The sequence below is a fragment of the Plectrocnemia conspersa genome, unplaced genomic scaffold (genome assembly GCF_051122295.1).
Source record: "Plectrocnemia conspersa isolate PC_06_02 unplaced genomic scaffold, ASM5112229v1 ptg000014l, whole genome shotgun sequence".
Lineage (NCBI taxonomy): Eukaryota > Metazoa > Arthropoda > Insecta > Trichoptera > Polycentropodidae > Plectrocnemia > Plectrocnemia conspersa.
Window position 1 is genome coordinate 8,595,708 of NW_028277178.1, and position 19,089 is coordinate 8,614,796.

Here is a 19,089-nt window from a genome sequence, read left to right on the forward strand (position 1 = left end):
AAAAATTATCATAGTGAAACCCTCTTTTATATTTTATTCAATGCAGTGAGAACAAACGTAATATGTTGATACACTAAACCCTATGTTATAATCTTTATTAAATATAATATCCTGCTAAAAAATATTTTTTACATTCAGGAATCTGTACAACTGCTCAATACGGTGCATTGGATCATAATATTTTCTCGTGCACATACGAGGAGTTGATTCAATTCGTATCGGAAAATGCATACCTGTTGAAGTGATTTGTGACTGTCCTCTTTTCGTGTTATTATGTTTATGCTTATGGCCATCGTTGCCCATTAGGTTAACCTGTCAGATCACGATGTTCTAAATTTTAATAAATAAATTAATTAGTTCCTTGAAAATTATTTTATATTAAAAGCAATTAATCATATTGCATTTAAAAATATTTGCATATAAAACATAATGCTTCATATATGTTTATTTAGAGTTAATATAGTTTTATTGATTTCTATACATTTTTTTAAATAGTAATTCTTGTTTTAATAAATATCATTTGTTGTTCTTTTTATATATTCATATCTTTACAATCTGTTAATACATGTAAAAATAAGTGAATTATTTTATTTATAACGATATTGCTATTAAAAAAAATCCCATTAAATGCTTTTACATATTTATTTATACAAAATTGAATTTATTTGATATAAAACTAATTCATTTGTTTATTTACTATTATTTTAATCTGATATACCTCTCTATCTATCAGGTATGTCAGATAATCTGAATCATTTAAGTCATCTGGTGTCGTCAGATCTAGTCAAGTAGTTCGGTTATCATTTTATTTGGATGAAGTTTTATCGTGTATTTGCTCGTTATGTATACAACGTCAATAGAATCACACCAGGGAGCATCGACTATCATTCGCAGAACTTAAAAACCATATATTTCGATATGATTTCACTGAAAAGGTATTTTTAAAAATATTTTTGTAATAGATTTAAGGCTGTTTTGTAGACTTTTTTGACGTGGCCAGCTTTTTCAAAGGTGATAGCAAAAGTAGGCTAGTCAGTGATCCTTTTTTTTTAATAATTCGATTTTATTAAGATTCATACATGGCATACATTTTTCTGGCAAAATTTAAGGGAACCTGTCTCTTCCTCAAATGACGTACCTGACAGTTACTGATATTGCACAAATAATCTTGAACCAATATCAATAATAAGAGTTGATTTATTTTATTTAGCAACTTTATGGGTAAAATATTTTTTGTTTTTTAATGTAATATTTCTTCAGTTATTAATATTTCTCACCAAGATCATCGTTATATTTGTTTCGTAGTTTTTTTGTCTTTTCTCAAATCTCATTATCATTCAAGTCGCGAAATAAGCTCATGAAACTAAATGCTTTATTTATTTATTTTGCTGCATCAAATCTAGTTAAATCAAATTACCAATAATACAATTTATAAAAAACATTAAATTTATATAATTCAGCTGGTATTGTTGTTGATTCTTTATTTTTTCTCGATCTGAAAATCATTTACATTTGTTGGATATTTCCTCCCAACTAAGTGTAATATTTTATACGGTTCAGAAAGCAGTAAAATCAACAAGAATTTGCAAGCAAATTTTAACACAAACGGAGCCGCATCAAAAACAAACACTGTTCCTTTGATTATTGTGAAAATACTTACCTAGAAGGTGGGTACTTTTAAAGGCAATGTTCTACTATTTTTATTTATTTTAGTATGTAGAAACTTATACCTGAAATACATGCATTGCAAATAATTAGTTAAGTTCGGATTCATCATGATTTTTTCCAGAGTCGAGCCCCAGGAATTTGTCCCGTCTCCCTTCCCCCCCTTCTCGGCAGGCATGAGTATGGTACTGTATTGCCAGCAGTCGAACAGCCATCGTACGATGATTCTCATTGGGGTTTTTGCTTCCGTGCACCGTACCCAAAGAAAAGCTCCGGAGCGGCGGCGGGCGGCGCTTTTCCGGCCGGGGAAACCGCGCGAAGGGGAGGAGCGCCCGAAGCGCAGCGAGAGAGAGACGACGGAGAAGAGGCGTCGGCCGGCGTCGCGGGGCACCGGAGCGTAGCGGCAGTCAGCGGCGGCAGTCAGTCGTGGTCGGACCGCGTCGGAGCGCGCACGCCCGCCGCCAGCATGACGGAGACGGAAATAATCGGCCGGCGTTAAATTTAGTGACGCACACCGATGCGTGGCGCGTGAGATGCGCGCGTGGTGGTGGGTGCGGTGGTGGCGGCGGTGGTGGTGGTGCGTGATCGCGGTCGGCGCGCTGGCCGAAGCCTGCGCCCCGCCCGAAGACCTCGTGCGCTGCGCCGCCGCCGCGCCCCTCGTGCTCAGCGCGCGACTGCGCTCCGCCAGCGCGGACAAACGCGCCTCCACCTTCCAGGTCAAGCGCGTCTTCCAGGGCCAGGCCGCGGCCAACCTGGCGGCCAACGACACGGTGCGCGTGAAAAGCGCCTGGGGAGGCGCCTGGGGGTCGCCAGATCCCCTGCATCCCGACAAGGTCTACCTCCTGCTGGCCGAGCAACCCTCCCGCGGACAACCCTCGCTCAGGCTGCTCGCGCCCCCGCTCCTGTCGCGCTGTCTTCCGCTGCGATTCAGGCACGAGCTGCGCCTCAAGCACCGCAACCCGCGCGACCACGGTAAGAGCTTTTCATATATACGGACGACGAGGTGGAAAACCCTCAATTTTCACCCAATCCCTACCTGCGCTTACTGTCTACGGCTAAATTTTTTTTTCACAATATACCATGTCCCAAATCTTCCACCCCTTCGTTACGCTCCTCTAGGGTATCTGCGAGATGCCTCTCAACTATCGTCGTTACATACTTATGAAATTACTCAAGATAATAAATAAAATAACCCCCTACATTTCTATACTTCAGTCCTCCGAGAAACATAAGTAATTTGGATGCGAGTGAGGTCTTGTACCTTCTCACTCGCATCTGAAGCTTAAGAGGAGTGCAAATTTTACTACTCTAAAACTGTTTTTCTTTATCTGTATAATCTTGAGGTGAAAAATGTGTCATAAACATCAGTTAGAGATTTTCATATATAAGGGCGACTCAGAGAAAGGTTCTTCCAAAAGCTCCACTGCTTATATCCAATGCATAGTTTGTAATGCTAGTGTATATTCAAAGCCCTTACCTTTATTTGAATGCCTATAAAACACATTTACCACCCTTTATTTTAAGTACGTTTTATGCTCATATTGCGAGTGCTTGCTTGATCCAATTTTATGGCAGAAAAACATATTGTCTATATCTATGTATATTTTAGCATTTTTTAATCAGTTGAATGAGATGTAGAAGGGCCGCAGAGAGCGAACCAATGATTCTGGGCCTCGTGACAAAAATGGCATTTTATATATTTTTTTAAATAAATAATAATAGTTACGAGTTAACCCTTTCTATGCTACAAATAAATATAAAATTAGTCACCGTTGCGATATTTTAATTAGCATTAAAAATATCTACCTGATAATTAGTCGTGTTTCCTTTGCTGCTGAATGTTGCTATATAGATAATTTCCAGTCCAGAGCAAAAGCAATAAAATCGTTCCATCGCGGTAAAAACGCTCGATTTTCACAAGCGTTATTTTACAGTATTACTCGTGAAAATCTCACGAAGCATATCTAAACCGAATTTTGCCCAATAGAAGAGCGCAAAAATCAATTATCACTTCTCAGAAGTCAAAAATCCACGTCAAAAGCAATAAAATCGTGCCGCCACCGTCGCAGTGGGAACGCTCGTTACCGAGCGTTCCCACTGCGACGGCGCTGACACAATTTTATTGCTTTTGACGTGAATTTTTGCCTTCTGAGAAGTGATAATTGGTTTTTGCGCTCTCCTATTGAACAAAATTCGGTTTGAATATACTTTGATCAGCCTTCCTATATTAGAAGTCCATATTAGTATCGATATGGATAGGTAACATATTTTTAAAACATTGTGTGATATGCGATGTCTGTCTGTACTAATTCTTCCGCTTATTTTTCCCTGAGAGATGACTTGGCTTAATTTGTATTTTGGACTTAACCTAATAAAAATTCTAAAACTATAATTACTTTTAGAACTTTCATTAGGTTAGATTTGGGTTTGAACAGCAAATGTACGTTTCGCAACTGTTAATTGAGTATCATATACATTTTATCAGTATCAGTTAAATTATATTTTCGCTAGTAAAAATATATATCTTCTAGTAAAAATCTACTTGGATTTTAATAGTGAAAATATAATTCATTTATACATCGGTTACTGAATGCTTTTTTAAAGTTATATTCAGTGCTTAATTTGCACAGCTTATATTCAGTACTTAATTTGTGTTACTGGTACATTTTTAAATTCCTTACCTTTATTTGGATGCCTATAAAACACATTTATTACCCTATCAATGAGGCACATTTTAATATCTAATTGCAAGTGTTTGTTCAATCCAATTCTATGGCAAGAAAATATTATCATTTATATTTACATATAATATAATATAAAAGATGTAAAAATTACTCCATTTTAGTATTTCTCAATTTGTTTACTGCATTTTAATGTAGCTGTAAGATTATTTTAATATATAGTAGATTGTCTCGTCCTTTTTAACTCGTGTTATGAAATCATAAATTAAATTAATCAATTTTAGTATGAAAAATCTTCCATCCACTGTTTGAAATACTTAGTGTTTTTAAGTTTAAAAATAACATAAAAGTGAAAATTTCTGACTATGGAAAATGTTCCTTTTTCTTGAGAAATTTAACGTTGTCCATACAATTTTCAGGCAAAAGCTGCGCTACAAGCGCAAGTAAGCAAGCTTTTTTTATATATAAGAGCAATGTTCTTTCGAAAGCTTTACCGCTTATATTCAGTGCTTTTTTATACATATATCTCAATAATATAAATAATTTTACAAGCATACTAATTATACATACTACACATGTTACTGGTTAATGACCATTTTCATATTTACAATTCAAAATTGCTACAATTTAATATAAAATTAAATTATATAATAAAACGTTCGTAGTTTTATTATTAAGTTTTATTTTATTCATTAAGTGAAATAAACCAAAAACATTTTTTACAAATTAAGCTAAAAAAAAGAAAATATAGAGAAAAAAGCAACAAATTAAATAATAATTTGAGTATACACATTCACTGCAGTTTTGGAATCATTGTTATGCTGTCTTTAGCTTCTTAAAGTATTAAGCAATATATCTCATTTTGTGCTTGTTTTAAATATAAGGTTGTTTTTATTGTAGTCGCATATACACGAGATTAATGGGTTAGTGTGGTTTCGCAAAATATTTTAATGGATCTATTTTATTAAGATTAGTTTAAAAAAGTGTAATAGATATTACTTGTATAGCTTTATTTTATATTACTTGTAATTTATTATTCCAAGCTGGGCCGGTATATGTTAAAATGCTTTTATAGATTTAAATTTTATTTTTATAGTTAGCGCGCTATTTCTGTTGAATATCAGTCTAAGGGCCGCAATGGTGGCAAGCCCTCTAGAGCAGCGGTTTCCAACCTGGGAGGCGCGCCTCCCAGGGGAGGCGCGGACTATTGCCAGGGGAGGCGCCAACATTTTTTAATGAATTATTTTTTATACCATAATATCTACAAATGAATAAAACTTGATATATTAACGTAACAGTGAAAATTCAGTGCATGAATGTTAATTTTTTTACATTTACATATATTTAATTCCTATTAAAAAAATTATCTGGAGCGGAGAAATTTAAAAATGGCGCGTTTGCAAACGCTCTGTTTCGGTAATACACAAAACGACCGCTAGTTGCATAAAACAATAACCTCAAATTTAAATGTCACTCGTGTTATATTGTTTTTTTTAATTGTTTCTGACGTGATTTCTTGTTGAAAATAATCGTTAGTATATTTTAAACTTCATTTTTTTTTATTTAAACTATCATTGATTTTAATTTATATCAATAAAATATTTTTTAGACGAATGGATAAATTTTTGAGTGGTTACAAGAGAAAAGTCAACAATAATGAAGATACTGATGCTGATACTAGTGGGAATAAAATCAAAAAAGTACAAGGAAGTAAAGCTCCCAAGAAAAGACAATACAGTTCATCCTATTTATCATTAGGATTCACCAATGTGTTTGTTGTGTTCGAAAGTTTTGGCTTCAGATAGTATGAGACCAGTCAAATTAAAACGGCACCATGAAACTCTACATTCTGAATACGTTGATAAGTCCATAGAATATTTTGATGAAATTGGATGAGCTTAATAATCAAAAGCAAACGTTCAAAAATATTCTTTCTGTATCACCAAATGCATTATTGGCTTCGTACCATGTCTCTTACCGAATCGCAAAATGTAAGAAACCACATACAATAGGAGAAACTCTAATATTACCAGCAGCTATTGATATGGTTCGAATAATGTTCGGCGAATCATATGCAAAACAGTTGCAACAAATTCCGCTTGCTGATAGTACAGTCGGAAGAAGAATCAATAATATATCTGAAGATATTTGCGATCAATTAGTTTCTCGGCTGCGTACTTCGAAATTCGCCATACAAGTAGATGAGGCAACTGATATAGCTAATGATGCCCATTTAATTGCATATGTTCGATATGTTGTGGAAAATAATATATTAGAAGATATATTATTTTGCAAACCCATTCCTGGAAAGACCACATCCATTGAAATTTTTAATATAATGGACAGTTTTTTTAAAGAAAACGACATAACGTGGAGTAATTGTATTGGACTGTGTACTGACGGAGCTCACTCAATGTCCGGACACAAAGCAGGTCTTCAAGCATTAGTTAAAAAGAAAGCACCACATGCTATCTAGACGCACTGTATGCTTCACAGAGCAGCTCTAGTGTCAAAAAATATGAGCGAGGAACTTAACAACATTTTTACAAAAATTATAAAAATTATAAACTACATTAAGAACAGTCCTTTGAGATCTAGGCTGTTTGCAAAGTTGTGTGTAGATATGGAAGCTAATTATACCTCACTTCTGTATTATTGTGATGTTCGCTGGCTATCTCGTGCAAAAGCGATTCAAAGGGTATTTGAACTCAAAGAAGAAATAACAGCCTTTCTCGAAGAAAATCACCACGAAGAGGCACATTTGTGGACGAACGATAATTTCCTTGTTAAACTTGCCTATTTAGTTGAAATTTTTGGAAAATTGAGCAGTTTGAATAAATCAATGCAGGGATCACAAATGCATCCACTTGTTCAAAAAGACAAAGTAAAAGCTTTCATTAAAAAGTTGAAGTTATGGAAGTCAAATTTACAAAAGAATGAGTTGGACATGTTTTCACTGTCAAAAGATTTCTGGGCCACAGCCAATATTGAAACAAGCAAGAATCTTTTTATTGAACACTTGGATGGTCTAGTGCTGCATTTTTCAAATTATTTTAAAGACCTTGATTTCTCAAAGTTTTTGTGGGTACAGAATCCATTTATCGACGATGAAAACGACAAATTTGAGCTGACAACCATTGAAAAGGAAAAACTTATAGAATTATCATGAGATAGCCTACTAAAACAAAAGTTTCAAAATGAAACCTTAATTCAATTTTGGATGAATCTTAAAGGAGAGTATGAATCTTTGTATTGCAAAGCAATGCAAGTGCTTCTACCGTTTGTAACGTCGTATTTATGCGAAACGGGCTTTTCGGCACTGGCTGCAATGAAAACTAAATATCGCAACAGGTTAGTAGTCGAAAAAGAGATACGAGTGGCACTCTCCACATTGCCCCCAAGATTTGATAAGCTTTGTGCTAATAAACAACAACAACCGTCGCATTAAATTTTTATGCGATAGATGTAGTTGGTTTAATTGCTTAAAAAAACTTATATATAAAAATAAATATACACGTATGTGTATGTTATAACTAAACCTTGTTATTATTCTGTTAATTGTGGTTTTCAGTTTATTTTTGTAATAAAGTTTTTATTATTTAAAACGTGTCTATATTATTTAATCTATTAAAAAAATAAAAGGTAAGGGAGGCGCGGAAAATTTTTTTTTTTTTGGGGAGGCGTAGTAACAAAAAGGTTGGAAACCGCTGCTCTAGAGCGAAGTTGCAAAATATCTTTATTAAATTTGCGCATATATTAAATGGTTGATTTCCATTTTTACGTTATTGCTCTCTTTATTCAGAAAGAGTAGTAAAATATTTTTTTCTGTTAATTCGGTTGATTTTAATTTTCCATTTCTCAAAAAATAAACAATGTCACATATTATATAAAAATTACTTCATTTTAGCATTACTTAATTTGTTAAGTGCGTCTCTTAAATGTAGGTGTGAGATGTTTCTGATTGTCTCATCCTCTTTAACTCTTGTTATAAAATCGTTTTACGCGTAAGTGAGAAGGTTGCATATCTGGAACGTAACAATGAAAATTTCTTACTATAGAAAATGTTGTTTATCTCTTAAGAAATTTTACGTCATCCATACAATCTTCAGCCAAAAAGATTGCTGCTCTACAAACACCAGTAAGAGCATATTATTTATGAGAGATATAAGAGCGATGCAAATGAAGTTCTTTTAAAAACTCCTAGTAAATATTTGAAAGCCATATTTGCCTTTAAAACGATTATACTACCCTCGACATTTTTTTTAAATTAAAAATACAGGAAAATACATAAATTAAATTTTAGCACAAGTTACTGATTTATAACCATTTTCTAGATAATAATAAAAATTAATTATAATAGTAATAAAAAGGCTATACATAGAAGAACCACAGTCACACATGTCTATAAGTTAGATTGTTTCGTCTGTTTAAAGTCTCGTTATTTATTTAAACATATATGTAATTCTTTATGAACTAGAATAGCTAATTATCTATAAAATCTAAGAAAACCTAATCTGAACCACTGACTATATCGCCACTAATCTATCGTGCTGGTTTTATAATGAAATCATTAAAATCCAGAAAGAAAATTATAGGAATAATTTTTCATAGAAGTATTTAAAAAAACATAAGTTTTTTTGGGTGCGAGTGAGAAGCTTTCTGTCTCTAAACAAAAACTAGAACTCGAAGAAAAACGTTCAGCAATGCAAATTTGCAAATTTTCTGTAATACTGTGGAAAATAATCTGCTCTCTGGATATTGCATCATCCGCTTATATCTCGCGTGTTGCAAAAACCCCTTCGAATGTCATTGAAACGTTTTTACCACCACTTAAGTACATCTAATTACGTCTGTTCTACATTTTTCAGCTTATTTATCTTATAAATATTTCATAGTTTCATCCTTACATATAACTAAAATAAATATAACCTAAATATTAATTTACATTGCGTTTACATGACATGTAAGAAACCTGAGGCTATATAGCGTATTAAAGATAAAAATCCAAATTATCTGAAATTGTTTTTATGGGTTTTAAATTTTTTTTCTTTGAATTCAAACAAAAACTAGAACTTTAAAAGATACGATTGGCATAACCCTCATTTTACTAAAAATAGCCAGAATGGATTAAGTCCATATTTTAAGTCATCCGTTGATTATTCAAAATTCATGTACCCTCTTACTCAAAACTAATTAAATAATTATTAATGCTCAAAATCTTAATAAAAAATTAGGAATTAATTTGCGACAACTGGCAAATATACGCATAGCATTGTTAAATAAATAGTCTTACTGACAGTATACAGTAATTTACATCCTAATGTTTTCGTTGAAGTGAATATCGTAGGATATTTTCCAAGAGAGGTGTGAAATTTAAGAACAATTGTTAAACATTTTTATCCTACTCTTTTTAGAAGATCAATGTCGCAACTCATTTAAACAATTTTAACATATAGATATATATGAATTGTTAATTAATACTCAAATAATTTTTAATCTTTCAATGCATCTGTTTAATATAGTTTAATCACTAGTATATTTCAAGGGCTTGTAGAGCTGCGCCTCAAAGCACAGCAACTGCGTGTGTTAGAGCTTTTCGTCTATACACGCGACACGGTGAAAAGCTTCTAAAAAAGCTCCTCTACAAACCGAAAGTACGACTGGAAAACTTTAATACCTACAGAAACTACATAGTTATAATACAATTTTATTTTTGAAGTATAGTTTTATATGAATGATGTGCTAGTAATAAATACTGTCAAAAATCGATATTAAAAAGTATTCTAATCCGAAATAGCTTTTCTTTTTATATTTTCACAGATAAATATTATGATTAAGATAAATTGTAAAACATACAAAATAATCTTGGATCTTATTTTAAAAATTTCATAATATTTAAAAAAGAAAAAATTTGCATTCATTCTTCTTTTGGACTGATTGATTGACTTATACGTATTATTTAGTTTTTAGTTATTTTACCTTTTCTGTAGTTGAATGTACATTTTATACAATTACAGCGCAGGACTGAGAACACTGCTCTGTCGAACTCATGCTAAAATTTTCTGAAGCTCAAATATATGTCTTAAAATCTCTACCCATTTAAAATGTACAATTTTAATATTACATTGCATGATTTAAGCAGTAGTTTCCGAGGTATAAATTTCAGAACGTAATGCCAGACTTTATCGAAAGTGTTTCGACCTTATATTTCGTTTTTGGGCTTTCCCTTGAGCTTTGCCTTAATTTTCCATAAAAGTCTGGTGGTCAAGTGAAAGAGAGAGAAAGAGAACCGCCTCCATCGTCCTCGCAAAGGACCGCTTCTAAGATTTGAAGCGGCGCCCGAGGCGAGACCTGCTCGCGGCGAGCTTCTTGTCGTCGCCTGAATAGGGCCAAAGAGAGCCGCTCCAGACCGGCTACTACCAAATATGTCACGGCCGCTCTCCCGTTTCTCTACATGGAAACCATTGTCTCGTTGTTGTGTGTGCGCGCCGGACCAAAAAACCCACGAGTGGAAACCACCCCGAGCCGGTCTCTCGCACGCTTTTGCGGAAAACGAAGGTCACGCGAAGGTCACTGACACCGATTCGGCGTTTTTCTCAAGGTGCATGGTAAACGATTTGCTGTGCCTTCACTTTTGATGAGTCAAAGAACTGCAGGGGGAACCTAAATGAATTTAAAGGTAATAAAATAAACTGATATCTATTGCATTATACTTACTGGAGGGTTTGTCTATATGCATATGAGGTCTATGATTAATATTAGACATGTCCATATTTGATCGTTTTTACACTTATTGCTATAAAATTCATAAGTATTTTATTTTTAAATAATTTAATTCTTGGTATGATTATTTACCCTTTTAGTTTTATGAAAAGTTGCATTCTTATGCATATTACATGAAAATACATATATCTAAAACTAAATAAAATATTTTAGAAAATTTCTTGCTTGAATTTTATAAGGATGAGGTATATTTAAAAAATGGAAAAATACAATATGTATTACAAAATATATAAATGAGATAATATTAAACGTCAAGCCATTGTGTTATTAAATAAAAATATTACTATTTAAAGCTTAATAAAATCAAATAGTATTCATAAAATATTTTCAAAAAGCAACACAAATTCAGTGTAAAAATTGTCATTTATAAACAACATAATTTTTAAAGTACTTTTTAAATAACTTTTAAGTTATTCTCTAAAAATATTCTAATTGCTGATCAGCTCTCAAAGTTATACTTAAAAATATATATATATATATATATATATATATATATATATATATATATATATATATATATATATATATATATATATTTATGTCATATTCTTTAGTTTTTTCGATATATTAATACAAAAGTATATGCAGTTTTAAATATAGTTTAAATGTTTTTTTGATTTATGCTAATTTGCCAATATATATTTAAGTAATATCTTTATTATCTTTATACGTGTCAGGGGTTAATTGTCAGGGGGGTTTATTTGCACTGGGGGTTTTTGACGGCGGGTTTTTGTCCGGGGGGTATATGTCCAGGGGGTTAGTGTCCTAGAACCCTTATTCTTGCCCGTTATGGCCATGTCAGTAGTTGAGAATGCTCCTCTTGCACAAGCATCCAAACACAAAGATGTTTTTATCGATAGCTAAAGTTTCTAAGGGATGGTGTTGACAATCCGTCAATGTACGGTAACTTTCAGGTGCAGACTTAAGAGTGCTCTAAAGAGTTGCGATCGCGTTTCATATTCTTGGCCTTGCGGTCAGTGCTTGATAATGCTCCTCTTGCACGAGCATCCAAACAGTGGCGTAACTAGAGTATGTGCCGCCCGGGGCAATCCTTAAAATTGCCACCCCCCCCCCATACATTTTTTTGCATTACATTAATAATAAATTGATTATTGTTAAACTCTTGCTAATCGTAGATTTACTTAAATTTTAGTTTATTCAGTATTAACAACCACACTAGACGATTCCATCGCGAATATGCCACTCCCAAGCAAGTGCCGCCCGGGGCGGCCCGCCGCCACTGCATCCAGAGGTTTTAATCGATAGCTATGAGACGCTGCAAAACTTTGTGTGAGATGCTGCTTATCTATGTAAGGTGTGCATCATAACTGTTTTTGATCCGATCGATCATCATAAATTAAATTTTCCTAGATTTTCTCAATCTTATAGAATTATTAGTAATGAATAATTAACATAAAAATAATAATGATTGTAAGCTATAATATAGTGAAATTAATTAAAAATTATAATTAATGAAATATATGTCACTAATTTTCAGTTAAGCGTTTCACTACACTCTTAATAGTAATCAGTTATGTTCACCCGATTGCTTTAGGTTGAAACAGAAAATTCGCAATAAATAAATTAATATGAAACGCTCAATTAGAATATATAAAAATAAATTTACTACACCAAGTTATTGTTTTTTTACCTAATGTTTACATTTTGCTCAAATTTCCATCTGATATTTTTATATATTTTCTCAGATCTTCTGCTCTTAAAAATAAAGTTGACTTTTTGCTTTTAAAACTAAAGCTCGCGATATCTTAAAATAAAAATTTTGTCTTTCTTGCCCCCGTTTAGACATTTTTGTCGGTCCCATTTATTAAATTACTATTAAAATGATTATCAAATCAATGGCATTAAGTATAAATTAGGTAATTTACTTTACAGAAAGTATAATAAAATGTGTGATTTATTTTATTTAATTAATAGTAAGAACCTTTATATTTATATTAGATACTCACATTTTTCTGACACATATAGTTTTATATTAATAAATTATTTTTAATAATATAAACGTATATAAATCCTTCTCTTCACTTCACTTAACAACATTGGTTATATAACTTCACAGCAACAACTCGACACTCGGCCAGTCCACATTCCGCGCCTAGGCCGTCTAGGGACCGAGTTTCCCCAGTTTCTCGGCGCTCGTTCCGGAGTTTTCGCCCAAAATGCTATTTTAGTTATTTGGATCGGTTTGGCAGACGGGAAATTCGTCAATTCTTACCCGCATTGAGGTCACGCTGGGGTTTGTTGATGTCTGCTAAGCATCTGCTCGTCGAACGGAGCTCGGAATGCGCTTCAGACTGTTGTGTGTTGCTATTGAAAATGAACACTCGGTTGACACTGGTTGCCCGTCATAACGGATTTAGCGCACATTAGTCTAGAAAACTGCATTCTTCTAGACATGGCGGGTGCCGTTCAGGTGCCTCGGCGCGATCTCGAGATGAACCAGAGATCGTAGATGAGACACCCCATTTGGACAGATACACCCTAAAACATCCTGATACTTGAATCGACGTCTCTTATATAACAAAAGCTTAAAAAGTAGTACTAAACGTTCTTCAATAATATCAATTAAAAAATACTTTTCGTAGACCATTAAATTCAGATATTTTATGAAAAACATACGATTCATGATTCTCCAAATATGATGTAATTAAATGGTATTTTTAGAAACCTACAATCACTTAAAATTTCTCAGTATAGTCAGTATTTCATAGTACATTTTGAAACGGTTTAAAGCTAAAAAACTCTTTGGATAGGCTTATAACATTTTTGTAATCTGTAGATCCCCACGCGGAATTCTTTCTTCTTATCTGATTATTAATGTAGTTTTTAGATCACCAAAGCAAATATATGACCGATTAGAATAGTTGTGAAAATTGTTCACGATTGTATGCTATTTTAATACTTTCAAACTCTATTAAAAGCTTCCAAGACATTTTTTAGCATCTGGCACGGACCCACCTTCTCCTATGCAGCGGTATAAAACATTAAAAAATATTTGTATAAATTTAATTTTTATCAAAAAAGGGCTCTATGAAAATTCTCGAGAAATGAGGATTTTTGATTTGGTATTTTAATCAAGATGAAACACTAATTGCAATCGATAATGAAAAACAGGTATTATTAAATATAAACTTAAGTATTTAATATAAAAATTGCTTTTTAAGTTTGTTGTCTTTGTGACTGTGTGTCCAATTTATTGACTCAAATGTAATAAGCCATATTTTTCTGGATCATTTTTTTTCTATAAAGATACAAAAAAATAATATGTGTACATATACTGTATATATATGTATGTATAATAAAAGCATGTAGAATGTACTCTAATATCCATATATGTTTAACCTTTAGATAACTTTAAAATAAATGTACCCTGTACAATTATATTATCGCATATTTGTGCAATATATTTTTTTGTATGTTTATGCTAAAAAAAAGAATACGATTCAGTTGCTCTGAAATTAAAAAAAAATAAAAAGAGAAAACAGAAATTTCAACTCTAATGAAATTTTTTTTTAATATTTATGATAATTGTTTGGTATTTAACGACTGCAGTTTGTGTTTACTACTATTTTTTCAATTGTGTCAATCATTATGTTATATGTTGTTAAAAAAAATTTGCATCATATCTACATATTACAATATATTACACAATTTGTACGCTATTTAGATATAGCAATTTTATATGTTACACCTTAATATATTTACAATTTAATACTATTATTCGGTTACAATAATTAAATATTGTTTTGACCTTATCGTCCCGATAGAGTATTGATGAATTACAAATTTGTAGTTTTTAATTTCAACATGCATAATATATGTGAATTTGACTTATAGATTACTTAAATCATACCTATTTTTTAATTATTTATTATATTTTATTGCTAAAAAAGCAACTATACTAAAGCAACTTCGACTTTCTTCAAAAAATATTTAATTAAATTAATGCCATCGTGCGCAATTATAAGTTTTAAAATCAGATATAAAAATACTTTGTTTGAACAAAAAGACAGATAAATAGTATCAAAGATGCTTTAAAACCTGTATCAATGACACTCAAACCCAAATAAGGTAATATCCAATCTTGTACCACTTCCAATGCTCCAATCAACTCAATATCTTGATTCTGCACATACCATCATAGTCCATCAGTTCTGGATAGTGTCCACGGTTGAAATATCTTCATCGCCGCTTGAGAAGCGCTGAATTCAACTCTTGAACTGCTCGTGTCCTAGTAACCCTATATAGTAGTAGTGAGTCGTAAATACCATAAACATTGATCATCATCATTTCTTGAATAATCAAGTTATGGTAATTAACGGAGCGCAACAATGCGCCTCCTTTGATTTATTTGCGCGCTTTTCAATCTCTCTTTCTCTGCATATTGCCAATGTTTGTATTTTTATGAACGATTGTAAAATTTCTCAAATGTAATCAAATGTACTGTATCAAAATAATTCTCGAAATTAACGATTGCTTGGCGCCAGATACAAGGCGCAAATCGCCGCTATCTTTTACTAAAGGCAAAGATAAGATCGTTTTTTGTATTGATATGCAACTATGTAAGTAAACAATTGTTTTTTATATCAATATTTTTAATGAAACTATAAAAAAATTATAAAAATATAAACATTATATTTAACATCTAAAAATCATATACGGTCTAAAATATCAGTCTTTTAAAAAAAGATAAATTTTGCTTTTTTCATATATTTTAATATACTATATTAAAAATATGCAAAGAGAGATTTTTATTTAATTTGTAAATTAGAAACTTATTACATGGAACTAACGAAAAATATATTTTTATTTTCTCATGATATTTTTCGTTCTATTTGGTCCATATATGTCCAATTTGGGTTTAAATGCACCTTAATATTCGGCAGATGCTTTCTATTGCTTTTTCCTTTTTTAATGTATTTTAAATTTATAAGGATTTGTTATTGTTCCACTACACATATTTTTTAATATCTATGTGTTAATTCGTATGTATATATTTTTATTTTTTAAAACTTATTTTTTTTCTTCATAACTGGAGATTGTTTTTTAATGCTGTTTTTTTAATATTGTTAAAATAAAGTCAATCAATACCGTAAAGTCTCATACTAGAACGATAAACTAGTGATTTAGGTCAGCGACTAATACCTGAAAGATCTGGGTTCAAATGTTATATGGATCTTGGTGTTTTTAAAATTATATTGTGTCTGAGAGATTGGAATTAGTGAGTATTATACAATTATGGCTTCAATTTATCAACACAATTTTTCTAATCCCGCGATAAATATTTAAAATAAAATCGATTTAGGTCGTACATCTATAGATTGTAAGCTGTAATAATAGTTTAAAATTAATAAAATAGATTTCTTTGATTTTAGTATGATGTCTCAATACAACATGTTGATATTGTTTACCTCGTTGTAACGTATTATCTGTTATAATCAAACATTAGTTTTAATATATTGTAGATAAAGTATAAAAAAAATACAAAAAATAATTTTTGACTAATATTTTTTATAGTTAATTGTCTATAATTATGTATATTACATAATTGTAGACTTTACATTTAACATATATATTTAATTTAGTTTGCTTATGTATATTTTTAAATTACTAATTTATATATGTAAATATATACCATTCATGAGCCAAGAATCTTATAATCACCAAAATTTTTACGTTGTCATTTATATTTATCTGAATTATCAAATCTCTATTGATAAGAAAAGTGTTTTAAATTTATCTATTGTAAATTACTATGTGAATATAAATAATTAAGTCATATTTTCCATTTTACTTTTGCTAATAAATATATGTATTAAAAAATTGTCTATCAATACAACTTTTTATACAGATTTAAATTTTATAAATATCTTACTTTAGATTATCGTATTCTCAGCGACTTTATTGCATTGGCACGACATTAAAAAAACTTCGAATATATCATTGAAATTTCCGATTGTACTATTAGGGACAAGAAAATCTGAATTTTCATTTCAGTAGATTTTCCCTAGGCTTACTTAGTTATGGCACTGAACATTCGTTGATCCACATTCTGAATTAATAGTCTTTAGCGATTTTCTCCACGGTCACCGGTTTAATTTCCCGTCACGTCATGAATGCGAAATATCGACCGTTAACCTCGACACCTCGGAAGGGACACGTTTACGCGTTATAGTATCAGCAAACGATAAATGCAATAACACAAAGCGAACCGACGTATTATATCAGATCCTGTCACTTGACTGCCGTTTTATGCCGTCATAACGATAAACGTCACTAAACACCGGCGGCGGTGTTTGGTGACGATGTCGATATTTAGGCGAAGGATAAATGATCACATAGGCCGCTCGATTTGTTGATGCAGAGCACGATATTAGTTTTGTTACGACCCTAACAGATGATAAATATGGCGCCATTTGAAAAAACTGGAAATAAAGCAATTGCACTATTGCAGAGACAACATTTTGTTACTCAATAGCGCAAAAAGTGCATGAATCAGATCAGTTGATCAGACAATGGTTCGGTCTTTTATAAAATCAATATACATGCGCATTAGAGGAATCAGACACTTTTGGGACAATACGTATTTTTATTTATTATTGATTGTCTATGTTGAATACGTTTTATTTATTTTTTTATATATATAAATACAATTTATACATACATGTATATATTCCTCATATTCACAAAGATAATTTAAAATCAATGATTATCTCAGTAAAAATATACCATTCTTTCATGGCAGGATATTGTGTGTTATCATGATGTTTTGATTGCTAATTAAAAATGTTTAAGTAATTTAACTCTTGTATATAATTAAAAAGTCTACCGAACGAAAAATACTACCGCATATTTGATTTCAAAATCAGCATTTCACTATATGTTAAATTTTTTTGTATCTTGCATTAGTGATTTTGCGACTTTTTAAAAAATTTAAAATATTTACTTAATTTTTATTTTTATTTTATAGATAAACTGTTGATAAAACCTAATTCATATTTCTACGTTTATCTGCTTTAATAATATATCAATCCTTTTTTTATATATCTTATATACGTAACAGTTATTAATTATCTATTCTAATATTTTATATTATTGCTCTTATAGTTCGTAAAAATCTTGAAAATTCGTGAAATTTTAATTGAGGTTGGTTACTAAATTCTTTATAAATTTATATAAAAATCTTAAAATTGAATTAAATATTATGAAGATAATTTTCCTACTTTTATATTTCAATAAGATTTTAAGAGAAAAAAAATAAAAATGTATAAGGAGTTTTAATTTATCTTATATTATATGCTATTTGATGCCTATCTGTTAATTATTTTAATTATTGCTTTACCCATTAATAATGGGTTATTGAATCATTTATGACAAGAAGATATGTATATGAATAGAGCTATAAAATATACTAATTGCTTATATATTGATGTTTAATTGCATCTATAAAATGTCAATTTGCAAATAATATAGCGGAAAGTGCAATAAGTTATTTTCGATAGCTGTTTAAAATATTTTTAATAAATTCTCAATACGTTATTAAATTATTAAATGCTTTTAAGTCATCAGCAAAAAAATCCAATGCCTTCAATTATATTTATAATAGGAAATAATGAATGCCATTTAAATATTGGGTTACTATTATTCCTGCTAACTTTTATTATACACTTATGTAACTATTATAATACATATTTTATCTAACAATACATCAAAATATATTATTATATTTTCAAAGCAACATTTTTATAATGCTGTACTATTTTCTAAATCAATAACTTTATTAAGATCTTTTACATTCATTTTAATAAAGCATTCTCCATGATTTGCATTTAAGGCAATACTCTCAGGAAAAATAACAATGCTCTTTAATCGTTTGTAGATTTTTAATATTATGCATTTTCTTAAATAGTTTTAAAATATATTTTGTATATCATTATTATTA

The 19,089-nt window shown here is 31.1% G+C and overlaps 1 protein-coding gene and 1 long non-coding RNA gene across 3 annotated transcripts in view; both read left to right on the top strand.

Moving 5' to 3' along the window:
• The first annotated feature begins 2,041 nt into the window (after positions 1 to 2,041).
• The window catches only part of LOC148226107 (uncharacterized), a 97,885-nt gene continuing 80,837 nt past the window's right edge, over positions 2,042 to 19,089 (top strand). The window contains exon 1 of one of the 2 annotated variants that reach the window (XM_088204210.1): positions 2,042 to 2,637. In XM_088204210.1, coding sequence (XP_088060336.1) covers positions 2,199 to 2,637 — 439 coding nt within the window. In that variant the 5' untranslated portion in view covers positions 2,042 to 2,198. The remainder of the gene's footprint in view (positions 2,638 to 19,089) is intronic. The other variant, XM_088204211.1, reaches the window with a different exon arrangement.
• On the top strand, positions 5,777 to 6,898 carry LOC148226108 (uncharacterized). The gene is made up of 2 exons (XR_015812252.1): positions 5,777 to 5,877; positions 5,956 to 6,898. It is a non-coding gene; the product is annotated as an uncharacterized LOC148226108 (long non-coding RNA).